This window comes from Eptatretus burgeri, chromosome 4 (genome assembly GCF_056783735.1).
Source record: "Eptatretus burgeri isolate ZD-2024b chromosome 4, Ebu_testis_v1, whole genome shotgun sequence".
Classification (NCBI taxonomy): domain Eukaryota; kingdom Metazoa; phylum Chordata; class Myxini; order Myxiniformes; family Myxinidae; genus Eptatretus; species Eptatretus burgeri.
This window is the reverse complement of record NC_140964.1, coordinates 36493249-36512661: the sequence shown is the minus strand read 5'-3', so window position 1 is coordinate 36512661 and position 19413 is coordinate 36493249. Positions and strand designations below refer to the sequence as shown.

The 19413-nt window shown below is 41.0% G+C and overlaps 1 protein-coding gene across 1 annotated transcript in view; it reads left to right on the top strand.

The window, feature by feature from the left end:
* Positions 1 to 19413, top strand: part of LOC147027812 (serum paraoxonase/arylesterase 2-like) — a 139762-nt gene that overhangs the window by 27383 nt on the left and 92966 nt on the right. The window contains exon 2 of the mRNA XM_085877431.1: positions 4190 to 4248. Coding sequence (XP_085733557.1) covers positions 4190 to 4248 — 59 coding nt within the window. The remainder of the gene's footprint in view (positions 1 to 4189; positions 4249 to 19413) is intronic.

Sequence of the window (19413 nt, the reverse complement as noted above, 5' to 3'; positions counted from 1 at the left end):
TCGGAAGGATGACAGGCTGAGTCAACCCCCTGGTGTATTAATTCAATGGCCCAACGGGGCTTGAACTCAGGACCTTTTGGATCCCAAGCCGCTGCCCTAACCACTGCGCCAACACACCAGGCATATATATATATATATATATATATATATATATATATATATATATATATATATATATATATATATATATATATATATATATATATATATATATATATATATATATATATATATATATATATATATATATATATATATATATATATATATATATATATATATATATATACACACACACACACACACACACACACACACACACACACACACACACACACACACACACACACACACACACACACACACACACACACACACGGCTGCAAAAGTAGGTATACGGTAAGGTTTAAACCAGTATTATAATAGTGGTGCTAGGATTAATTTAACACTAGAATTCATTAAAGTCATTATTACCATTTTTATTGATATGCTTGTATTATCAATAAAATACGTTTTGTGCACATGTTTTGGTTTTCATAACTGTATTCCTACTTTTGCAGCTATATATATATATATATATATATATATATATATATATATATATATATATATATATATATATATATATATATATATATATATATATATATATATATATATATATATATATATATATATATATATATATATATATATATATTGTCATGTACATGCACACTCTATGCAGAGCCCACCTGTGAAAAATCAGGATGGCAGTTTATAACTGGGTTGATATTCAAACCCAGGCTCGATAGTTCAGAAGCAAGTGTGCGTACCTCTCGGTTATCCTGCCCATTCATGTTAGTGGTGTGCATGCAGTATCTTCCTTTTACCGAGAAATGTTCCGACTATTTGCTTGCAGCCCTACATCGTGACATTGTAATAGCATCTTGAATGCAGTTATTGAATTAAGGGAAAACAAAATAGAGGAACGAGCCATTCAGCCCATGATACTCATATCGCATCACCATTCCAACACTCCCATGCAATGCGAGAGGTGTCCCGTGAATAAATAACAGACAGGAGGAGACAAGTGCAAACAGATGAAGACACATGCATCACACCCAGAAGTGAGTAAACAGAACATGGAGGGAGCAATTAGGCACGGAGGTGGGGAACCAGGCGATGAGAAAGCCCTCTTTACACGTGGTGTGTAACAACAGAATCAGAAGGGAGAGGTTGTTTGCTAAGTAAAGACAAAACAGACAGAGTGATGCAAAATGAACAAAACTGACAGACATAGACACACAGAGACAAAACGTCAACAGACCGCAATAGAGCACATTTTTGCATCTGCTTTATTCGATTCGGCCATCTGTTTGTACTGAGTTCCCTTGGCCTTCCAAACATACCTACGAATTTCATTTGGTTTTCACATCTACCATCTTGTATCATTTTACTTTCGTTCATCCATTCATTTAATTAGTCATTTTATTTATTTATTTATGAATAACCTCTTCACCAAGTCGGTTCTTTTTCATCGTTGCTTTGTTGTGGGAGATGTACAAGAAAACTTGTAAATTGGAATTAAACTCATAAATCGGGTGTTATTTTACTTGATATACTCATGAACTTCTTACTTTAGCAAATTAAAATTGCGCCGGGATTCAGTTTTGAAGTCGATCCCCTGGTTGTATATTACCGAGGGGCGGCTGTGCCACTGATACAGTGCCCCTTCATATCTCAAGAGGAATTTTGAATTTTGGTATGAGTACCGATACGTAATGGCCTATTACTTGGCGAAAGGCACCGTGAGATCTTGAACATCCACTCACCAATGCAAGCAGAAGGGTATCCAGCTTAAGAACCCCCTCTGCAGACCATGCATTCATTTATGCAACACACTGCCTGTGAAGTGCCAAGATGACAGGTCGCGAATCAAAGGAACACTCGCCAGCTCATAGATGAGTATGCAACTTCTGAGCTGTCAGCCGTACTTATTTACAATTAACGTACACAATGTCAACCTCCCATCCGAAGTCCCGCTCTCCTCGATGACCTTCCTAAGAAAACAAAACAAATTGGTGATCCCCAAAAACCAAAAAAAGGGTTTCATCTGTGACAACACAGCATGACATCATTACAAAGCATATCAATGTGACATCATATTGATCCCATTTGAGGGAGTCTGTGAGAGATAGAATATTTCAATTGATGGGTTCAAGATTGATCCCTCACTTCATCCATTCCAGTGCAACATGGGCATAACAACCAAATTAAAGTAATTGAGAACTGATTGGAGGTGAGTGATGGGATGGCCCATGTTGGGGGAAGATGGTCGAGGGAACCAAGATGAGTAAATCGGATGAATGCAAAGTGCCATGAGTCACAGTATTACCCCGTGCACGTGAAGTGAAGAGTGGGGTTAAGCAATCGGTTCACTTTGTCTGTATATACACGTCAGTTTATGATTGAACAACAACTTCATTTCAATTGAATGTTATATTTTAAACATGAATAAAAATATGAATTGGAAAACGAACCTGAAGTTTAGCAGTACCTTGGCTCTGAATTCGACCCAATCGAACATGCGCAGAGAGGAGTAAGATGAATTTTTAACTCTGTCTGCTTGCATGACAGTTCAACATAGAAAATCATTTCAATCAGGAATTTGTTTTGTTTTTAAGGATGTCACAAAGGACACAAACTACAGGCATGGATAACTAATGTAACGTGTTAAATAAGGTGGTGAAAAAGATGTTGCATCAATGATGGTAAACTTGTGAACTATTTTTTCGACAATCTTTAAAAACCCTACTTTATTTCAAATGAATTATATACCTGATCACTGGAGAACACAAATCGCCTTTTTGGAACTTCCGAAACCCTTCAGTTTAGCAGTAGTTGTTCAAAATATTACGGCATTTTACATCATCAGGACCAATCAAATTTGCTGCTTGCAGACCCTGCCCATGCTCTTGCTTCTCAAGACTGCACAGGGTAAGGTGTTCTCTGAACTCTGTCGTTTAAAAATTTATCCAGGAGCAGCAGAAGAAACGGCAATTAACTCTGACGATGAAAGAAGCGGATGTAACATTGTGAGGATGAAATGGAAAGAGAAGGTAGTGAAGTGTGCTTTACAATTATAGTTCTACACAGTCATCCTGTTTTGTTGAAGATTGAAACATGTGGCGTAAATGTAAAATGGCAAAACAAGCAATGCAAGTTGAATGTGTGTATATACAGTGCAATATCTTTCTCAAAATAACAGCAAGAAATGAAACTTCCCAAATTGATTGACTCGGTATAACTCAAGAGACCTTCATGATGTGCCATTTGATCACAAAACTCAATCATTTATTATCAAAGTCTATTTGACCATTGTACTAGTCAAATGTCAAGACCTACTCTTGTAAATCGCATGGTGGGATGTTTTTACGTCCTGAAGTGTGCAGAGGGGGTAACCCGTTTAATGTCTCCTTTGAAGGAGGATATGCTGGATGAATGAGACAGTTTTATATAACACGCTCTGCTTGGGATCTAAAGGGCATCAAGTCATTCTCGCAGTACGACGGAAAAGGGATTATTATGTATGCAAAGAAGGGAAATGGAGGTGTGGAGGTAAACTTCGAAATACATTGCAAAAGGAAGACAATGAGGAAAGATAAAACATTGAGGGTTGGAGAGTTGAGGAGGAGACACGAGAAGAGTAGGGGAGGTTTGGAGGGAGGATTAAGAAGGAAGGAAAATGCATGGAGCTTATTTGTGAAGTCCTGTTGTCTCCGTCTCCATGTGAGTGCATTATTTGGGTGTGACAACTATTCCATGAGCCTCAGAAATCATAGAAAACATAAACAGTTGAAAATGTCCATCATTTTTAGTTACGTCTATATAACACAAGCGGGGTGTGCTCACACATTGTGTAAGCATACGAACTGTGCTTCCCCATTGTCTCGGGTTGCTCACCTGCATTTGATTTTTCATTTATTTATTTTTTTCATTTTTTTGATAATTTTCTTTTGTGGATGCTTTCCGATGGTTCTATCATTTTTCCTGGTGTATGGGATTCGATGTCCATTGGCACACAAAACTATCGTGTTTCCCCATTGTCTCGGGTCACTCACCTGCATTTTTTTTCCAATTTTTTTTCATTTATTTGTATTTTCATTTATGGATGTTGTCTGATGATTGATTGTGTGAAATTTTCCAGTGTACCCGCTCCGATGTCCACTGCAACACAAAATTTCAGCTTTCTACGTCACCCAGAAGGTACTGATCTTTAATATCTGTCAGTGAGTGAGTCAGTCGGTGGTTAGAAAGAACTTTATATATTACATGTAGAGGGCATACATTTTTGTCTCTTGGCCTGAACAGCATCATGTCACATGCCATACATGGAAAGTTTTTGCAGACTTCGATAAAAATTTGAACTCAACAGTTTTATGGGAATAGTCTTCATATTTGGAAACAATATTTATTTTAGTGGGTATATAGGGTTCTTTATTGGGTGTGATATAATAATATGAGCTCTCTTCCAAGGAATTTTGTCACAGGAGGAAGCCATTAGGAACATCAATCCTGTGCAACCATTGCCAACGTACGTCCATGCTCTATCATTTGTCAATGCAGAGCATCAAGCAAAAAAGCGTAATGTACCACTTTTTAAAAAGGTTTTTGGTATGATTTGGCGGGGTCAGATTCAAAGGCCAACCTCCCAGACTCAGAGCAAATGCTTGATAAACATTTAGCCACAGTCATATATATATATATATATATATATATATATATATATATATATATATATATATATATATATATATATATTGCATCAATAAATGGTCCATCTGTTGAACGGAATATTCAAGCATGGGACAAGCCTGCCAGCATTGGTTCCTGCTGTTGATGGACGTCAAAGATCCATTGTGTATTTCGCAAAAGATTGTTGCCAATTTCGGATTGTAAGTTTTCATCAGATAAAGACTACCATATGGTAGAACTACCACCATTTTGATGGATTTTCCCTTTATATGCTTGCACCAATACAATCCTAATGGTAGATAAAGTAGCAGCGGCCCATCGTAAAAAAAAAATACTACTATATATATATATATATTTTTTTTTTTTTTAAAGGAAGCCTTTAATTCTTGTCCTGGTTGAAAGAGCTAATAAAAAATGGGAGTTTACATATTTTTGGGAGTAATCAACGCTGTGGTCTGTTGCACCTCCTGGGTTAAATTTTTGGGTTTGATTGAAAAATTACAATTTTCCCAGAGGTTTGGATTAATTTGAAGCAACTTTTATTTCATTTATTTTTTTCTCCCCGATATGCATTTCTGTGTTTCAGGGTGGGATAGACACACAGACAGACAGCATTCGCCTATTTTGTATAGAGATACTCAGAATACTCTCCTGCATTGTAAAACCAGATGCTTGCAATTGTGAGAGAAGCACAGTCGTCCAGTTGTCATCTGTCCAACTATTTATGTCCACACCTCGAAAACATGGCATCATTCATTACGATTCTCAGTGCGGTTCATCTGAGCAAGCAATGGAATAAAACTGCGTCGCGTGGAAGATCAAAAAATTATTATAACAGATGAAACAGAAAAGCTAGTTTGTGGGACCTCGTCGCAGCCCTCAAAAATCAAATTTATATCAAAACTTATTTTCTAATTATTGACAATAGCACATCTGCCATTGTTATTCAAATGGAGATCACAAATGAAAGTAGATGACAAACCAGGCATATTTACTCGTACACTCACACTTAGAGAACGAGGGATCCTCTATGGGATGGGGAGGTGGTCTGCCATCCACGGTCTGGATGGGGAGGTGATATTTTGTAAGAGTAAAATCTACCACACAATACAAATCTTCTGCAATGGTCAAATTACTACCCTGTTGAACCCTGGTAAGGTAAATGCAAACCACCTCGTGTAATTCTCGACACAAAAACTATTTCAGGAGCACCAACCAAGCACCACCACATGGAAAGGTTGTGTTTCAATATATTTGTGAACTTTCAAGTATTTTGCTGTATTTAAACACAAAAAGACCGTCATTTATAACTATGACAGTCATAGTTACTGATTCAAAGGCTTACCCAGGCAAATGACAATATGAGTTCTTTAACATCCCACAAGTGAGTACAAACCGGCAGGTCGGCTTAATGTCGGCTTAACGCCCCCTCCAAATGATGGCTTCGGCACTTTTTCTTATGTTGAAAAACAACACTGTCTAAACTTTGAAATGAAAAGGTAAACATCATTGCAAAGTATTCTAACTAATGATGTACTTGGATCATGTACCATGCTACCTACATGTGAAAGGGGATTTTGAACGTCCACTCGCCTGTAAGGTGCACATATTTTCAGACCACATGGTGCAAGGTGCACACATATACAGAGTATCAGTTCTGCCAAAGCATTTTCTATGGCTCAGCTTACAATCTTGGTCGGGTCACCACTCTGACACAGGAAGTCAGGGCAGGAATTTGGAATTTGTTCAGGGTGCCAATGATAGCCCGTCTATTCTTCGCAAAGGACACCATGGGATCTTTAATGTCCACCAACTAATGTCGGTAGACGGGACATTCAGTTTAACGTCCATCCGAGGGATGATACACACAATGATGAATTACCCTGCTTGTGAAACACAGGGATGACAGTTTATAGCTGGGACCGGATTTGAACCCAGGCTATACAGCTCAAAAAGAAGTGGGCATACCTCTAAGCTATCGTGATAGTTCTATGCAGTATAAGCATATATAATTGCTAATTGGTATTCACATTCTTAATAATTATGCATTTGTATGTATTGAAAAGAAAAACAGTTTGTGTGCCTTAAGAGTGCTGCAACTTGTTCAGATAACTTTTGGAACTCCACTCGTTGTACTTGAAAACTATCATCATTTTGTGGTCCTGCTTTTTCCGAAGTTTTTAACCACAAGTACTAGACTTTCATGCAGAAAAAATTGTGACTGAACAACAATCTAAAGTTGTGAGAAAATATGCTATTTTCAAAAATGTTTCATTCCATCACTTTGACTCAGCCTTTGAATTTTAAAGGGTACAGTGAGGAAGCTTGCCAACAAACAGCTGCTATCTTCAGCTCCCGGCCTCCAATGCTCTCCCTCCTGCTGCCTTGCTTAAGCCTCCTGAGTCAGACCACGAAGCTGAGTTCTGCAAAACTTTTTGGCATCTGCTGCTTTTAAAACTCCTCCTCTGAGCATTGGCTTGTGGCGAAGGGACCTTCTCTTGCACGCCACAAATTCCCATCCAGGGCTTTGCTCCACAGGATAGAACTGTGCAAAAAAAAAAAAGGAAAACTTGGATCTTGGTGACGGCTTGTCATTAATGCCCGGGCTGTATGAGACACGTGAAATCGTCAATTCTCTGCTGCCGCCTCCCCTAATCAAGCAGGCGGGTCCGGGCCCCGATAAGAACCTTGGATAACAGTTTTCATTTCGCTGGTGTAACGCATCCCGTCGCCTGCGTAATGGGTTTGAAGCTGGGCGGCCTCTATCAGTGCGAGCCAGCGACGTCTCAAAATCCGTGTCTTATTGCTACCGCCATGAACGTGAGTTACCCTGCTGTGATGTTACCCATTGCAGAGTACAGTCGGGCTGCCTATAGCTCTTGCCCCTTGCATACTTCTCACTCTTTCTCCATCTTTTTTTGGTTTGAGAACCATGGCCTTTGCAGATTGGAAGGTTCACATACAACATTTAAGGACCGGATTGATATGCAGAAAATGTGGCGACCGGATCACAATTATCTGTGCATTCCAGTCATGTCGCACGAGCCAAAATTACCAAACAATGGGTTGATGGACAATGGGATTGCCATCCTAAAACATCACATCATTATCTTAATGCACAAACAGCATGCAATCAAGGAGGCCTACTTGTATATCCATCAATGCTTAGATACTTACACGATTTAACTAGACCATAAGAGGGCACACAAGGAACTTCAACGCAAGAGGCCCATCAAGCCTGCACAAACCTTCCAACATTCATATACTCTTCTATCCCCACTAATACCAAGTACAGTTTAAATCCATCCACTGTCTTACCCAAACCAGATCCGAACCTGCACCATGGCAGCAGATCCATATCATGGTAGAGTAGCTGTAAGTGTAGTTTCAACTCGCCATTGGCTCACCCACAATTTCAACAAAAGCCTGGTGCTTGGAAGAATAAACAGATGATTTAATTGCTTGGTACACTGTACAGTGGCATGACTAGCGAAACAAATGTGAACATGCAAGTCCTGTTCGACGTCAGTTAATAAAATAGAGGAAGAGACGAGACATTACCCCCAATTACCAGTTGCCATTTTCACAGTTTGCAGGCCCTTTTGAGTGGAAAATTGAGCAAAGTGGGCTTTCCTCGTCTCATTAGCTAATCATCACCAAAGAGCCTACAAAGGTACATCTAAAGCTTATTTCAGCATTGTAGCCCCAGGTTTCAAATCTTTTTTTTCCCCACCAATGAAAGAAGCTTCGAGGATATCAAAGCTATATAAAGGAGGAAGACTAATTCAGGTACCATTAACACTGTGTATGCATGGTCGTGAATCAAATCCATTCAACTCGTCCTCCACATAGAGGTGTTAACATATCTGAATCACATGATGATGAAGCCGTGTTATGATCATGTTATCAGCTTACCAGAACGTCGAGTTTCTTCATACCACTGAATTATTATAGCACTCCCTCCCCAAAGCAGACTTAATCATAAGACTTAAGGTCGTTTTACTCTTGGAAATTATAAATCACTAGCATATGCATTCATGGACTGGGATTCAATTTGAAAGTTCACCCACTGGTTGCATCATTTCCAAGGTGCAACTGTGCTGCTACTCCTGCACAATGACTTTCACCCTAATCTGGTTACGAACTTTTAAAAGAGTGTCACAGCTGCAGGTGTTTTTGAGGATTACAACTTTCTAACAACCTGAGAACAATACTTGTAGAAATCCGAAATTCGACAAGCATATACGACTGGTAGCAAAGCGTACGCTATCCATTTTTGAGGATGATGTATGGTGTGGCTATATTTATTTGTCTCTTTTGGTTGATAATCGACTTTTCTTCATGCCCTTGAGATGTTCCTTTACATATTGCCTTGCCATTGCTTTTCATTGTGACGTCATACACACAAACACAAAGTATTGATTCTCAACAGTTCGTGGCTTCAAGAAATCCTCCAGAAAGGTTTTTTTTTTCGCATCACTTTTGAAATTCATCAACACAGCGAGCTACTCCTGAAAAATCCACCAACATTTCAGTGTGCATATATATATATATATATATATATATATATATATATATATATATATATATATATATATATATATGCATATATATATATATATATATATATATATATATATATATATATATATATATATATATATATATATATATATATATCTCCAGTTTCGGCTTACAATTTTGTTTCCCTCCTAAGACCATTTTCCCATTTAGGCCTCACCTAAGTCCGTCAAGACACTGACAGCCAAAGGGGTTCCATTATCCATGCTGGAAACAGACTCAGCACCAGCGCACAAAATGTGCGCTTTAGCACAGGCTCTGTAACACAAGAAGAGCCTGTGAGTGGCTGGATATCGGAGCCTGGTACATTCAATAAGGAACCAAAAACGCATCATTTTATGTAAGCATCGACAGAAGTACTGTTCTTCTAATAGGAACACTACAGCACGTGATCAGCATCATTATTTCTTCAACCTGCAACACGGACAACAAGCATGTGCAATGGAGGAACCAATGTTAATTCAAGCGAGAGAACACAGAAGGCATATTTCTTTAAATGCGATACAATAACCTTGGTATAACCTCAATTGGATTTATACCCGATTCGAAAGTCAAAACCCATTTGGATTTTTGAATTATACGGTGGATTTAATTTCTGAGTACCAGTCTGCAGTTGAGGGCAGCACCCACAAGACGGGCGTCCCCTTCAGCAAAATTTGAAAGGTTATCAACGAAAAAATGAAGGTGGATTTATATTTCACCCCCTTCCACCCACCCCCCTTAAGCTCTTTGGTTTTGTCACAGCTCTTTAGCCAAGCATTGCAACTATAATGCCACTTTGTGATTGATGGGAACTGGGTGGAGAAACTCTACAAATGCGGATTCCATCCCACACAGTGAAAACGCATCGAAAATACAACATACGTCACTTCATTTCACTCGAAAGTTGACACACCAAGGGTTGAAATAATTGCAAATAATTCCAGAAACCTGCAGTTGTAATAATTCCAACACCGATATATACGAGTCATTTATTTATTCCTTACAATGACCTTTGTCCGAATAACAAAGTAATCTTTGTTCAATTGGTCAACATGTACCTCCCATAGTGTTCCATGGCAATGCTTACGTCGGTGAGTATGTGACATCATGAGAGTTAAATACAGAACAATATACACTTATGACGAAGCAGTTTGGTTCATGAAGCTTACATATGCTGCATTCACATTCTTATACAGTCGCTGGCCAAAATATTTTACAGAATCTGCTTTTGTTGAAGGTTACAATGAGGAGTCGCGTGATGTTCTTTGTCACTACATAAGTGTCTATAAAGTGGGGGTGTGGCGGTGAATGCAATTCGTTATCATTATAGGTATTAAGCACAATGAACCAAACTTCAGAAGGAGCATGACGGTTGGAACATGTGCAGCTTGGGTTTTTCTCATCACATTTGGCCATAATTAAAAGCAAGCACTAGCCCAAGGGCGATACTTTTGTGAAAGATATGAAGAGGTCATCAACATATACATAATTCCAAACAAAATAACACACAATTGAAGTCTCTTTCGAAGAATAGGTGGGCTCTACGATGCAGGACCCCCATTTGTACCACAGCGAAACCATATTTGCTTGAATTTAATTTCACCAGGGGGCGGGAGAGAGCGTTTCACAAACGTCCGATCAAACACTCGCAAAAGGCACATGATCTTGCGATTGACCACCATTTATTTTTAAACTGCAACTTGTATTTGAGTCATTTGATAAGGTCTGTAATCTCCTCAAATAATCGGCAGTGTGTTGCTGGGTGGGACTTCTTCCGATTTGGGCATTTGTCGGTTCTGACATCGAGAGCAGCAGTTTCCCAGTGCATCAAAGCAAACCAGTCTGCGATGAACCAAACCAAAAAAATATAAAATAAAATAAACCACAGCTCTATAGCTTGTGCAATTTCCGTAATTAATGTAATCACCAAGTTCAAGTTAAATGTGTCAAAACACATTTTCCATCCCCAAAACATGCTTTGAAGGGCCTGGTGTTTCTAAAATTCAGTGATTTCATACATGACAATTATGCTGCTCAGATAAGTGGAACAATGAACCCTTATCATCGGATTAACATTTATTTTAACTTCTCGGAAAGTCAAAAATACCTGCAGAGTGCCGATTTATTTTGTTTATTTCCATTCGAGCACATTCGGATGATTATAAACGACATTGGTTTTTTATTTTATTAGTTCTATTATGGTATAGAAGGCTGTTTAAACAGACCAGCCTGTCGAACTTCGTCTTTCATCAACTTGAAGCCCACAAAAGTACGTTAACTACCATGAAAAGCGAGGGTGCGGTCGGTCAATGTTTCAAGTGTTAGACCTTCATCAGAGCAAAAGAAGGCTGCCGTTTGGCTCTGATGAAGGGATAAAGTTTGAAACGGCAGCCGCACCTCTGTTGCCACGGCGGGTAACATGCTCTTATTGGCTTTCGGTTAATAAAATCCAGTATTTAACATGTCCACCGAGGCAGACCAACATTTGCCTTCATGAACCCCTACCATGATGTGTGGTTCGACGTCTCATGGTATTAAATCTTGCGATGCTTTAAAGGGGCACTCTCTGCCAAATTTTTCAAAAAATTGTCTAATCATCTTTATAATCACAAAGTAGTGCGTTTCTAAAGTTATCCGATGTAGAAGTGACCCAATTTTAATGGCAAAAGGTCCTTTGAAGACTTTTCTTCGTGATGACCAATCAGGTCATCAAGAGTTGATGACAAATGAAAAGTAATCCATGCTGCCCTTATTGAGGCAAGTTGTTTATCCCTGTTTTACTCGTGTTGGTGGTGACTGAGTGGCATATGGCACTGCCGTGGGTTGAAAAAGTGAATAAGTCCAGAGACAGCTTTCAAAAGTATCAAAAAAAGGGAAATAGCTATATGTGAATGCAGAAGGAGCTGCTGTGGCCTCGGTGACCATTCCTAGCAATTCAGGCTTAGACCCTGCAGAGGAAGCCTATTATGGAGATATTATCCCATCCTGGTCTTGAATTCATTTATCGAGACTGCAAGTAGGTGGATCTAAGGCAGGGTTACCTAGCACCACCCAGGGAGGGAATCACCTGGGAAGAAGGCGTTGCACGAAACATGGAAAAGCCAAGATGGCGAACTCACTAATTGTGCACCTGCTGCTTACCGGTGGAGTCCCGCGGAGGGATTACCATGCAATAATAACTCCCGGTAGTACAAATTATCATGGATTAGGATTATCTATGTGGAATTACCAAGCACAATCATCAAGCTCAGTGAGCTTGCACTTTTATTGTTCTACGTGTAACATGCACTTGCACATGAATCGCTCTTTTACACATTATAGTATTTTTGCTACCCCCCTGAAGAGGAAATGGAATTTGTAAAAATGTATGTTGTGTTGAAATCTCCATATGATCACTCATCATGCTTTCCTCCAAACTGACTCATGGAACCAGGAATTTTATTTTATTTTTTTCATTAAGCTAAAAGTGTAAATTCTGCTTAATTTGCCGAAATAAAGCCGAAATAGCTTTATTCCATTTATTCTATTTAACAGAAGCGTCATTTCAAGATGCTTTGGTTTTCTTCAAGGAGAACCTATTTATCATGTTTTATTGACATGTTCTTTTTTTCTGTGGATATTCCTCCATTAATCAAAACCCCATCACTTTCATTGCTTCAAGACACTGTTAACTTTATCACTCATTTAGAATAAGGTGGGTCAATGTGCTACTGGAAGGAAGGGAAGGGCAAGGTGCTCCCCCTTCCTCCCCCCACCCTCTCAACTCCTACCTACCTCTTTGCTCCTGGTGAGATATTCTGCATTATTTTGTACATCCACACAGGAGGGCTCCCTGTCTGAGTGTGTAACGGGCAATATTAAGTTAAAAAAGAAATTGTTAGGGGGATGGGGGGAAGGGGTTGTCCCATGTTTTCTGCCAGAGCCATCTTGCCTTACCTTACTCAAATCTTTCGCCTGTTTATGAGCATATTTCAAAAGTCATCCCAGATTATTCCACAAAAACACTTCATGGATTCAGATGTCATTTGTACTTTATGTACATGTATTATGTATGCATGTATAGATCAGATATATACACAACTTCAAAACGCACCTGAGGGCCACATGTGGACCTCGCTGACCAGATACTCAGTTGAAATCCTCAGCATCATCCTGTTTCAGCCCTTCAACCTCGATACAGTCTACTAAGGTGTGCCAGCAGAGGCACATATACCTCCACATGCAACAACTATACATGAATACATACAGACAGCCAGTCAGCGAGACCACAATCTACAACAACAAAACAACAGCTTCCACACATAGAAACCACAGCAACAAAAATATATGCTGGAGCAACCAACCAACCACCCAGCCTGACAACATGCACCACTTAGCCTTACAACAACAGCAAAATACAGAAAAAGACACACAAACACACACAACTAACCAACTAGCCACATAGTCATAACATACACTGCTCAAAACAACAACCATACACACAAACACCTATAATATCCATCTCTTCCACGCTCAGTCACTACCTCTTTGGGGGCTGAAAAAAAAAAACCACCAACCAATCATCCTTAACCTACACCATTCGACCTGCCTCCATAAACTTCCTCCAAATCTAAAGTGAGCCTTTCACGGCAACCTGAGCCACTCCCTGACACTCACACATCCTCCTTTCCATTCCACACACACTCCCAATCGAGCAAGAACTGCAAAAAAGGAATTGCCAAGAAACCATCGACACCCCACCTCAAATGGCTGACAAACTCACCAACCCTTCTCCTGACACAATGCTCCAGCTCACTATACAGTACTTTCCTCTTTTCCTATCATGCACATCCTCCATATTCTCTTCCCAGGATGCTGACAATTTCCCCAAGATGACCTGCTTTGTTGTACCCGAACAAATGACAGTCAGTCCACGATTTTGTCATGCAGATCTCCGATATAAATACCATTTGAGGCTTTAGGTCTGCAACCACCTGCCAATCACAAGCATTTGGCAGACCTCTTGCCTTCCTTCCTCCTTCCTCCTACCACCGAGCCCTTGTTCACAAACAAAACCTCTCTCTCTCTCTCTCTCTCTCTCTCTCTCTCTCTCTCTCTCTCTAGATCTCTCTCTCTCTCTCTCTCTCTCTCTTTCTCTATATCTCTCTCTCTCTCTCTCTCTCTCTCTCTCTCTCTCTCTCTCTCTCTCTCTCTCTCTCTCTCTCTCTCTCTCTCTCTCTCTCTCTCTCTCTCTCTCTCTCTCTCTCTCTCTCTCTCTCTCTCTCTCTCTCTCTCTCTCTCTCTCTCTCTCTCTCTCTCTCTCTCTCTCTCTATATATATATATATATATATATATATATATATATATATATATATATATATATATATATATATATATATATATACACACACATCATCTCTTGTTGCAGCATCTCTACTATCACTGCCAGAACTCAATTATGCCCCCATCTATATCTTCCTGCTGCTAATACCAGTGCATGCTGCATCATTCCCCAACCTCCACACCAAGAGCAGCTCTCCTTCTGCATCATCCGCCATACCCTCAAGTTTGCTGGTGAGGATAAAAGCACATCATACATTGCCCGTAACAGGAAATTTAACAGTCTTGGCTCCATCCAAATCTATTGCCACTTCAACATCCTCACCTGCATATCCTCGCACCGAGTCCAAGCACCTTGCTGTGCCTGTCCGACTGTCTTAACATATCTCATCTTTTCCTCCTTTCTTCTCACCTCCCTCCCAAACATCTTCCTCCTTTCTTTTACAAATGCCTCTCCCCAAAGATCTTGCTTCATCCACCCCAAACCCTGCTTTCCGTGCTGCACCATTCCAATCACCGCCTCCTGTTGCAACCGCTCCTCCATTTCATCCACCTCTACTCTGAGTTTCTTCCATCTTTGCACTTTGACTTGCCTTATTCTCTGGGAGAGCATTCTTCACCACTAAATCACTAGAATCCCACACCATCGTGAACTCCCCCACCCTCACCACCTTATACTTCTTGGTTATTGATGTTAAGGAAATTTGAGTTTTCCACCTTGACCAGAAAAATCAATATTCGTCAAACAGTGTAGCACTCCCAACCACCTACTCACAAGCCCACTCATAAAAACCTCCATCCTCCCTGCATGCCCCATCGCAATATCATAAACCATCAATGGACACAATACTCATGGCATTAATACAAACTTCAAACACAATATCTTCAACTTTCCTGGCAAAAGACATCCATCAGTCCTCTTCAAACCTATCAGAAGCTTTTGTCTTACCTCCGACACCCTTTCCTCATCATTCAATGACACCTGGTCTTGGGGAATTTATATATATATATATATATATATATATATATATATATATATATATATATATATATATATATATATATTGTTGCTGGCCGGGGGTCGGTGGCGAGAATGACCACAAGGTGGGGGAGGTTACGCCGTCTCCGACCAGACGCCCCGGAATTGTCGGCCGTCGTTCCAGATAATTCCGTGAGGCGGCGGGTCGCTTAACCGCCCGTGGACGCCAATATCTCAACCGCGTAGCATAGGGTCTTTTTGTCTCAAACCAATTTACCGAATTAACTACTGTATTTTTGACTACCGGGGAACCACGCCCTCGGCACATCTTGTTCGAACCGGGTCACTCTACCGACTGCTGTAGAGTTCCAACTACCAACTCCGGTTCAGGTGCAATCGAGCGGAACTACAAAAGCCGTGCTGGCTAGGATGAGCGGATTATTGGGTATAGAAACCTGGCGACACTCAGATCCGAGCCATGCTGGACCAATGAAAGAAAGGCCCGATGTGGAGTTCTTTCATCCCCTCTTCCTGTCCAGGCTGGAGTTCCTCAAGGTAGCGTTCTGGGCCCTGTTCTTTTTCTGGTTTTCATCAATGATCTCTCCGACTCTGGAAAATCCTCTATATCTCTTTGCTGATGACTCCACCCTCTGCCGTACCATCTCTCATCCCTCAGACTGGCAAACAGCAGCTTCTTCGCTCAGTGCAGATCTGGATAAAATCACAAACTGGTCCAACACGTGGAACATGTCTTTCAATCCAGACAAATCTCACACTCTCACTCTGTCTCTTTGAAAGGACCATTTAGAAACCCCCCCCCCATCCACTTTCTCAACAATCCTCTGGAAGAAGTCTTTTCTTTCAAGCTTCTGGGTCTCACTATCTGCCATGACCTTTCCTGGGAAAGTCACATTTCCAACCTCGCCTCCAAAGCCAGTCGCCGACTGGGAATCCAGCGTCGTGCAAAGTCCTTCCTCGGCCCAATTGAGCTCCTGACCACTTACAAAGCTTTTGTCCGTAGCATGATGGAGTACTGCTCTCCCCTCTGGGCTGGTGCTCCTGCCTCCCACCTTTCTCGGCTTCACTCTGTCAAAACCAGGGCATTTTGGATCATCAGCATCTCCCACAATGAAGCTGAGTCTTTGGGCCTCTCACTCAATCACCGCAGGTTGGTCGGTGGTCTTTCTGTCTTCTACCGTCTCCTCTCCAGCCTTGCCCCCCCCCCACCCCCCCGCTCTCTCTGCGAATTGTCCTCACCACATTTCCACAGGGCGCTCAAGGTCCGCCAACAACCCCCTTCTGGTAAAACTACCAAAATCACGAATCACTGCTCACCTTCACTCTTTCATTCCTCTTTTTTCCCACCTTTGGAATAAACTCCCTCACTCTATTCTTTCCCATTCTTCCCTCCAGGCTTTCAAAACAGCTGTTCACCACCACCTCTTGTCATCCCCCATCCAAATCCTCGATCTTTTCTACCCCCGATAATCCACCCAAGCCCACTTCCTTCAATTCCTCTGCTTTCCTTCCTGAAAGTCCCTGTAATGTCCATCTCTTCCCCATGTTCCCCGTCCCATCCCTCTCCCTTCCACAGATCTCCTCATGTGTCTGTTCCCCACTGTTTTGTCCCTCCCACACCCGCCCCTCTTGTCTCATGCCCCCTTTGCTGTGCATTGTGTTTTAGCTCTCATACGAGCCTCGACAAGGTATACAAAAAAAAAAAAAAGGACGGAAACGATACTGGGAACATTTCTGCAGTAATTTATTTACAATAAAGAAGACACAGAGCAAGACTTATTGTGGAATATACAAGCAAGAATTTACAATGTTCAAAAACACAGTTTCTACATATAAGATGGGCCCACACACTCAGATGATTTATTAAAAGACCCCCGCAGCCAGAGAGGGAGAGACGAGTTGGGGGTCACAGTTCGCTTGGGTACCTGCACAATGAAGGGAGGGTTGCTCCGCGGTGCAGCAGCTGCTAATAGTCGTGAGGTTCGGCCCACAGTCACACGCGTGGGGCTCGTGCCCGAGGAGGAACCCAAGTGGAGCAGTCGGAGTCCCAGGGCGGAGATCAGCGTCGCGGATGGGACCCAGGAAAACTCCAACGAACGCCAGCCAAATGCAGAACTCCACTCAAATGCCCCAGACTCCAGCTCAAACCGCACGACGCACACCAACCATCTCAACTCCTCCAAAAAACTTCCACTCTGAGGATCGCGTCGTATTTTTATGGACCTCCCTGAACAGGGCAGGGGCTCTGTGGAACAGACGTCACCGTCCGCCCCGATTGGACAAGGTCTTCATGGGGTCCGCCCTTTCTTGGCGGGACCTCGGCCAAACCGGGAGGCCCGCCCCCCCCCCCCCCTCCACGCATGTGGATTCATAAAGGGGTAGATCAAACGTTGAAAAGGAAGGTTTGTAGAAGCACAAAGGAACGGCGGACAAGAAGTTTTTGCCCCATATGCTGTGGCCAGCGAGGCGAGGGTTGCAAGCGCTGGAAGGTACCGTGGTTGGTTGTTGGATGGTCTGTTGGATGATCGTTGGAGGGTTCGTTGGATGGTTTATTGGATGGTCTATTGGATGGTCGTTAGATGTAATAACCTACCGAAAAGGACATCGCAATGCACACCTTTGATTCTCCCACGAGACAAAAGGAAGGGACTTGTCTCATGTACTAAATGGAATAACTGACTCTTGGGACATCTGTATGTTTGAATCCATATGGTTTCCAGATCCGTAACAATATATATATATACATATATATATATATATATATATATATATATATATATATATATATAATATATATATATATATATACATATATATATATATATATATATATATATATATATATATATATATAATATATATGAAGACCACAAGGGGAAAACCAGAGATGTCACTTTTTATAAATTACAGGGTTATTGCACCTGCCAATAGTTGGCAACATAAGGTTTCCTCTCACAATATTACTTTAACAAATAACCAGGGGTGTCACATAATTTATATGGTATAAAGTTTAGCCGTGCAATGAAAAAACAAGTGTTGTCAAAGCTGAACAAGGAGAAACCCAGAGTTGTCAGTACTTTACTCCTGGTTATCTCCCTTTCATTCATGTTAACTGTTCTACCATAATATTCAGAGTTGAGAAACTAAAAAATGAAAGGTTGTAAAACTTTCACAGCATAAACTCTGAGCATGACAATGGCCTATTTGGTTACATTATGGGCTCCGCAGTTGGTGCAAATCGTGGTTCAAGCCTGGTCAAACCTTTATTGTGACTTTTATGGGACCCACGCCGTGGCTTAATGGTGAGCGCGTCTGAGTACCCATCCTCATTCGATGTACCCACCGCCCAATCAACCTGCTTAGGTATATGAGGGAGTCACATGAGGTGACTTCGGCTATCGCGGGGGTGGTTTATCCTTGGTTTCCTCCCGGTTTTCCATCATATTAAGTAGTACGGAGTAAGAAATGGAGAATCCGTCGTCATATAAGCGAAATACCCTTGAGTATGGCGTTGAACACCAATCAAACAAAAAAACAATGACCGTTTAATGTTGAAAAAAATAATCTGTGATCACCAAAGTCATGCAATGTATGCTAATAACCAACAAGCATGAATTTGCTACACATCCTGGGTTAAAATTGCATGGCAATTATTAAACAAGGGAATAACCAGTGATGTCAGTTTGCAACATTGATTCGTTCTTTGCTCTTAAATTAAATAACACAGAAGCTTGACAAATGCTACATGCTTAATTTGATCGGCCAATGATCACTCTTCCTTTTACTAGAAAAGAAA